The 8,175-nt window shown below is 33.6% G+C and overlaps 1 protein-coding gene across 1 annotated transcript; it reads left to right on the top strand.

Moving 5' to 3' along the window:
* The first annotated feature begins 1,746 nt into the window (after positions 1–1,746).
* LOC129899524 (SEC12-like protein 1) lies at positions 1,747–7,916 on the top strand. Its single transcript, XM_055974528.1, has 10 exons — positions 1,747–2,034; positions 2,194–2,288; positions 3,340–3,469; positions 3,559–3,650; positions 4,556–4,652; positions 4,745–4,817; positions 4,924–5,044; positions 6,292–6,411; positions 7,255–7,325; positions 7,421–7,916. The coding sequence occupies exons 1-10, from the start codon at positions 1,867–1,869 to the stop codon at positions 7,606–7,608; spliced, it is 1,155 nt and encodes a 384-aa protein (XP_055830503.1). The 5' UTR covers positions 1,747–1,866; the 3' UTR covers positions 7,609–7,916.
* The last annotated feature ends 259 nt before the right edge of the window (positions 7,917–8,175 follow it).

Here is an 8,175-nt window from a genome sequence, read left to right as displayed (position 1 = left end):
ATCTTATGTATTATTAATACCATCAAATGAAATGTATTAATTATACACCACATAATACCATATAAGAAGTATAACTAATATATGTATTGGTTATTGTATTAGTTATATATAAGCACAAAATTTCTATCAAATATAGTGCTAAATAATATCATACATAATATATGAATTATTTTTCCTAATACACCCTACCAAACAATTCCCAAGTGGAATATTTAGTAATTCGATTCAATAAAATAATAAGATGACCAATTCCTTCTCATGCTGTCTCTTTTTGAAAATTAGTTGACTTTGACATTTTTTTTAATTCTTAATGAATTACTATAATAATTTATTCGAAATAAAATTTTATTCTTTTTATAAAAAAGGATAGAAAGAAAAGATATATAAAACTACGATAAATTTTGATACTTTGTATATATTTGACTTAGATATTATTTATGTTTTTTTACGTCCACTAATCAAATGTCTTTCATGTCAAATGGAGACGAAGGGTGTTTGGATCGAAGGAAAATATATTTCACGGAAAATATTTTTCTTCATACCAAACACGTTCGAAGAGAAATCTTTGGAATGATTTAGTGATTTGGGCTTGAGACTTTCATGTTAGAGGTTTCAAGTTCGAAATTCATTACCAACAAAAGTAAGGGATTTTGCCTTCTGGGTCGAGCTCATCGCATCAGACTTGTTTAGTACGAGTTACTTCTTCTGTGTGGTTTGCGAGCTATTGCATAAGAGCTGGGGATCTTACCTATGAGCTCTAAAAGAATAGCAACTGCGATTTTTCTTGTCATGAAAAAACACATCCGAAGAGAAGAGAGTACTATAATATGAAACTTTTGAATACATAAGTTATCTAGTTCTTTGGGTAAACGAGCAAACATGTTAAAACTATCATGTTTTTACAATTTTCACAATTCAATTATCAATTATTTTCTTTTTCTACCTTAACTATTACAATTTATATAAAGACATCTCAAAATTAACTAGGTCATAAAATATAAGTCATTCTCTTTTTTTATTTGAACTATCATCATTTACGCAATTAGATGTGTTTAATATACACATATATGTGATAGTTTAGGTATTAAAACAAAACAATCAATAGTCAAAATGTGAAACTTTATAAAAAAAGTGATAGTTCATGTGAAGACTGTGTGTTTGACTTTTTTTTTTTTTAAAAAAAGAAGTAATGAAGATATTTCTAAACTTTGCATAAATTATTCATTTCGTTTCTGAACTATTGACATGCTTAAAAATATTCCCTAATTGACTAACTAAATTTAGATACATTCCCGATCTGTCATATGTCCATTCATGGTCTCAAATTCTTGTAGGAGCATGAGACGCTTCATAAAAAGCCGAAGAAAGTGTTAAAAAACTTGACGAAAATTTAAGTGTGTATTTCAGTCATATTGTAAAATCGAGTGTGTATTTAAGTTCATTTAGTCAAGTAAAGATATATTTTTAAGACCGTCACTAGCTCAAAAATAAAACTAAAAATTTACACCTAATTTAGGTATATTTTCAATACTTCAGTATTTTGTTTTTTTTCTTTGGGTTTCCTCTTATATAATCATAATCAGTCAACAAACATTTATTTTTAATTATATTTTTTGCCAGAATTAAACAGACGTGCAAGAATTTATTGTAATTTGCCAATTCCAAAGCATTTCCCATAGTAATTATTACTCTACTTAGTTCCTAATTGGAATATCCAAAAATCCGTTGACTATATTGTATTTCACACTTAAAAAAATAAATAAATAAAAAAAATACTATAAATTTCAATTTCACTGAAACTCAAAATAATCTCAATTTTTCCTCCATTGTTGTTACCTTGAGAGTTTTGGGTTTTATTGGAAAAAAATGGAGGGTGGTGATGTATCTGCGGAAGGGAAAGTGGCTTGTGCATCGTGGATCAAACGGCCGGAAAACAGGCATCTGGTGGTGATTGGAAAGTCGAGCGGAACTTGTTCTTCGCTCGAGATTTTCTCCTTTAATTCAGAGACTACTTCTCTTTCTTCTTCTCCCAAGGTAACCTTTTTTGTTTTCACAAAATAATTAATTTTTTTTTTGAATTTTCAAATTTGTTGGTTACTGCAAAAAAGTTGGAATTGGTATTAATATATAAGTTTTATTAGTTGTGGGGTTGCTGTATTTTCTGTGGATTTTTGAACTTTTATTTATTATTAGGCGACGTATGTGTTGGAGGAAGGTGGAGATCCAGTAACGATTGCGGTACATCCTAGTGGGGATGATTTTGTGTTCTCCACCACTACTGGTTGCAAGTAATTATTGAAATCCTTTTTCGCTTTTAATTCTTAGTTATTCTGGAAGTTGATTGTTTACTGCATTTTGTTGTGAAAAAGATTGATTCTTTTGGCAGTTGGGTAGTTTCTTAAAGAAGGAATGCATGAGTTTAATGCCATATGATTTCCAATTGTTGCTTTTGTCTTTGTATATTGAATGAAGCTTATAAATGCATGTTTTTGCTTATGTGATTCATGAAGTCAATGATCGGTAATTGTGTTATTGCGCAGTATGTAAACAGGACGAGTTTCATGTAGAGACATTGTGAGTTAATTTTCTTAATTAATAGTTGTGGACCTAAAAAGTGCTGTCCTGCTTTGTTAAATATTCCTTGTATACGTAATTAATAATCCTAGAAGGAATCTGGATCTTGAGTGAACCTCAAATAGCCATGCCGACTTGGAGTTAATTCTTTCTATAGACAACCCTTTTTTTAAGACCTAGTCTAGGCATTAGCCATTTAAAACAACGGATTTAGGTTTTTGACGTAGATCAAAAACCTCAGCGAAGGTGCATTTAGGTTTTGGAGGTAGACCTAATCTAGACATTAGCCATTTAAAAAGATGTTAGACAACGGACCACTTAAACTACTTAATTTCACTCATAATAGGGGGAAGTTTTAATTTGGCATCATTAGTATAAGTTGGTCAGAACATCTCGGGACCTGATTGCTAGTGACGCAAGTAGCAATGGTTGGACGGTCCTAAATGTTGCATTCATGATGTTTCATCTATTGATGAAAGAAAAAATTCCATTATGTATATATTTTCATCGATATATTCAACGAAGTACTATGTTCCTGCATGGACATGTGTTTTACAGCTTTCAGTTGTGCTGACTCCCTTTTGAAGCAAAGGTTATTCAGGTCTTGTTTTGGCCAATAGTTATCCTTTCACATTACTGATAAGGTTTGTCACCCAACAAAGGAACATACAAATGACTAGTATGAGTTTTTAATATTATTATTGTCTTGCTTTTTGTGTATTTCTTAGCATGGGAAGAGGATATATTGTTTGCTGTTCCTTGCAGGTTGTTTGAGTTATATGGTCATGAAGATAATATTAAACTTGTGCACAAGGAGTTCCCTTTCCAAGATGTTGGTCCACAAAAATGCATGGCCTTTAGTGTTGATGGCTCCAAATTAGCCACAGGCGGAGTTGTAAGCAATTTTGTGAAAGATTATTTCTCTTATATTCCATGAGGAGATTGCCTTGTTGTTCTGACTTTATATTTCTTTGAATCTTGAAGGATGGACATTTTAGACTTTTTGAGTGGCCAAACATGCGCATTATTGTGGATGAACCTAAAGCTCACAAGTCATTCAGAGACATGGATTTCAGGTATAGTTAGCTTTACTGAGATTATAGTTGTGCAGAATCCTCTGTTACTTATGATATGTGAGAATTTACCTGATATGAGCTCCGGGACCTATAATCTTCAGGGTCTGTGCACTTGTGTTGATCAGTGGTACATCTTGTTCTCTTACTTTTCTTAGACTTTAGTGTTGAAAACGTCGATTATATTCTAAAGAAACTAACTGATGGAAAAATGAAGTGAAGGATCTTAGTCTCTTTGTCTTTTAACAATTATGATGATGTAGATTTTTCACTTTAAATATCTGGATGAAGTGCTTTTCTCATCCAATTATAGTCCATGTGGATTTTATCTTTTTGGTTCACCTGTCACGCATCGCACCAGATTTTAAAGTTGTTTGCTGTTGCTCTGTGTGCTCTTTTGCGAGTGTTTGAAGTAGTTTGTTCTCATGTGGAATTAAAAGTGAAAAAGGAGACAAATGGTGACCTAGTTTGCATGAGTTATTTCTAGGAGTTGAATAGCATGGGATGTAAAGCTACAGTAACTGAATTTGAATACAGAATTATATTTAATCCTTTTTTGGTTATATTTAAAAAGTGAGGAATGTCATAGAAGACTAAACACGTTGATATTTCAAGAACGATACATTTCCCGATCAAGAAACCCTATAATACATGCATTTATACATGTATTTTCATTCATGCTATACTCTTTGAGTTTTGAAGTGTGAATCTGATTTTTGAATATGATCATGAAATCTTCCTAGAAAACAAGTTTCAAAAGATTTAAGAGTCTTTAATTTACTGAGCTTCTTATTGCAGTTGCAGAAATGATACTTAATCCATGGATTATGGAATCTTAAGAATTATTGTTCCTGTGATTTTTTTGACCAAGATCTTAATGTCTTTTCCCTGATTTTATATATCTTCAGCTTAGATTCAGAGTTCTTAGCTTCCACGTCCACAGATGGTGCTGCCAGAATATGGAACACAAATGACTGTGTTCCAGTAACTTTGTCACGAAATTCAGTAAGTTCTGAATAAAATGACGTCTTACCTGTCAGACTATTGGTTATCCATTTTTATGTCGATGTTATAATATCCTGGCTTCCACATTGCAGGATGAGAATATTGAGCTCTGCAGGTTTTCTAAAGATGGGACAAAACCGTTTTTGTTCACTACTGTCCAGAAAGGTATGTTAAAGTCTGGCTTTAGTTAATGAAGTTATTAAATTGAGATTGTGTAACTTTTCTTATTGAAAACATTGTGTAACTATCCAAACTTGTGTCAATAAAACAGGCAATAAGACATTGATTGCAGTTTGGGACATCACTACATGGAAGAAAATTGGACATAAAAGCCTGTTAAAAAAGCCAGCTTCCATTATGACAATTAGTTTGGATGGGAAATATCTTGCATTGTAAGATCTTTATCCTTTTGTGTCTCCTAGTAATGTTGAACTTCGATTATCATCAACATCTTTACTGTCCAATACCTTCCTTAGATATGCACTGTTGAAGCTAAAGAATGGAATTTGACACCGATTTTGCATCTGCGTATCTCTGTTAAAGTATTTTTTTACATGGATGTTGAATGAATCATTGGGTTGATTTGACATTTAAAGTTTCGTGATGAGATAGGCCAAAATGAGGCATGAAGGGGACCTAAAACAGAGTAGCATCTGATTCCTATTCCTTCCAGTTGGAGTTAGTATAAGATTTCATCAAATTAATTTGAAGTGTTCCCATCTTTCTAAAACACCATCGTCTTTTTTTGAACTTTTTGCATGAATGAAGTTCTTTTGCTACTCTCGACTTGTCTTCTTTTTGATGAATGTCTCTCCCATACATGGTCTATAGGCCTGGGTTTTGGTGTTCTGCAGCTAGGGGTGGCAATGGGGTGGGGGTTTGAACCTTTAACCCACATAATTTTGAACCCGCCTTGTCCGGCTTAAGATTGGTAAAGATAAAGTGTCCCTGGAACTTCGGTCGTAGTTCAGCAGGGCACTTATGCCTTTTCCCTAATTAAAAGCTGATAGAAATGAAGTAGATGATGAAAGATTGCTATACCAATCAGTTTAGAAGAGATTCTCTTTCAAACAGTGTTCAATTTTTTTATCCCTGAGAAAATTTAAATTTTAGTATCTAAACTATAAAAGGAAAGCAGATAGTTATTTACTTCTTTTCCATTTTGTTATTGTTTTGACTTGACTGTACATTTATGTGCTCATTTCTGAACCCAGCAAATCAGAAACAAAAAGAAGCATAAAACATAAAAAAGAACTGAAGAATAAGTTTCAGATCAAAATTTAATGATCAGCGATAATATTTTTAAATCAAAATTTCACAGAGGAAGAATAATTTTTATTTTTAATAATTCCAAAAGATTCATGATTACCAGAATTTATATCTTGAAATTTTGTTTGCTATGTCTTCCCTCAGAACTTCAACTTCAGAATTTACACCTAGTTGTATCTTATCTCAACCCACAACCCCCCTTTTAAATTATAAAAAGATCTGTTCCAACAACCCCCCACACCCACATAAGCTGTAACCTGTCCATCCCTCATAGGCTGTAACTGGCACCACCCCATTTGCATTTCTATCTGCTGCGGTGTTTAGTTTGCTAATGCATTGATCTGAATCTATGCTTGTCATTTAAATGCAGGGGAAGCAAAGATGGTGATGTCTGTGTTATTGATGTGACAAATATGGAGATCTCCTCTTTGCACAAGAGAATGCACTTGGGTACTAATATTACTTCTTTGGAGTTTTGTCCTAGTGAAAGGTATGTGCAATTCTAGCTATAATTTTCTATGAAGTATGAGTCTCTGTCATTCGTCTTCTGTTCTGAAGCCCATGCCTTTTCTTTTAGAAGCCATGTTTTTCAGGGAGTTCTAAACAGTGCTAGCATTTGTTTTTTTTTTCTCCACAAGATACGTATGGAAATAAAGATGAAATTGTAGTAGATGTAACTCATGACTAAAGGGTGAATAGGGAAGTTTTTGTGATGCTCTTGTACGTCATACGTACGACTTTAGTGTTGCCAAGAACCTTTCATGAATATCTCTTGTGTATGAGCTACTTTTGCAAGCACCAGTCGCAACAACTGATTATTGAAGAAGACAAAACTCAACTGCGTCAGTTGTACAGCGTCTGATTATTGAAGAAGACTTTTGTGCTTTTTACCTTTTTGGAGCACCCATAAGTTATTCTGTTGGTTTAGTTTGAATCTGTCTAGTCTTTAAATCAATGGTACTAGTTTTAGGTATTCATTTGCCTATATCTCCATGCAACATTCCATCCATTTGATTAAATTAGTTATAGCAGAGCTATATCAAAGCCCAAAATTTAGTATTAAGAGAGACTCAGCATTTAATACTTCTATAGCTTCTTTTTTATTGTTCTGAGTCTTAGATGCTAGGTCTCGGTGATACCTGATGACATGATTTCCTAATGATAATTGTTCTTCACTAGTAGTTACCTAAATTTGTGCTCTTCAAAGTTGAAACCTTGTGTTTACTAATGTCATCGTAATCTTTCTCATCAACTATTCTTTAAGAATCAAAGCTCCTACTATTCTGTCTGCTTACTTTACCTTACAAGTCCACATTGGTGCACATTTTGGCAGGGTTGCTCTTACCACTTCATCTCAATGGGGAGTAATGGTGACTAAGTTAAATGTCCCAACCGATTGGAAAGGTCTGTCTCTCTTTCTTTTCTATGCATGTGGGGACGACAATCGTGTGCATTTGACTCCATGATTGACTTTGTTTCCCCCCTCTCTTCAATTGCAGAGTGGCAGATTTATCTATTACTCTTGGGATTGTTTTTGGCATCAGCTATTCTATTTTATGTGTTCTTCGAGAATTCTGATTCTTTCTGGAACTTCCCGGATCCATCTACAAGACCAAAGATTGAGACCCTCCATGTTGATGCAACATCTGAAGAACAATGGAGCAGCTTTGGACCTGTAGATTTGTAAGCTCTCCTAGCTTTTCCGTCGGATTTCAGGATGGCAGAACTGAAGAAAGATTATTATGAAATAAGTCTAGTTTGGAGGCATTTTATTAAGCTTTCAACATGTATACCTTCTAATGGATGGATTGTTAAAAATATGAGGCTAATATTGCCTCTTTTTGGGTGTTGTTAATCTCTCTTTAAGATTTATTTGATCCTAGAAGAAAATATTGACGCTGCATACTGTAAAATATTTTAGTGTGGCTAGTTTCTTGGAATGACCAATATATGGATGCAAACAAGAAAAACTTGAAATTCCTCCCTTATTTGTGATTTCTTCTGGATGCTTATTTCACACACTATGATTTAAGGCATGCCTCCATGAATAGAGGATCTATCGAAAATAACATATCTAGCCCACTAAGATAGTGGGTAAGGTTTGTGTACACCTCTCTCTTTCCAGACCCCTTATTACACTCTGATTTGAGGCATGCCTTCGTGAGCTGATGATTTATTGGAAATAATCTCTCTATAGTCTATCCACTTAGGTAAAGGTAAGGTCTGTGTACGCTTCACCCTCTCCATACTTCTT

Source organism: Solanum dulcamara, chromosome 1 (genome assembly GCF_947179165.1).
Source record: "Solanum dulcamara chromosome 1, daSolDulc1.2, whole genome shotgun sequence".
NCBI classification, from domain to species: Eukaryota; Viridiplantae; Streptophyta; class Magnoliopsida; order Solanales; family Solanaceae; genus Solanum; species Solanum dulcamara.
Note: the sequence above shows the minus strand (reverse complement) of the source record. Positions and strands in the feature narration are given on the sequence as shown.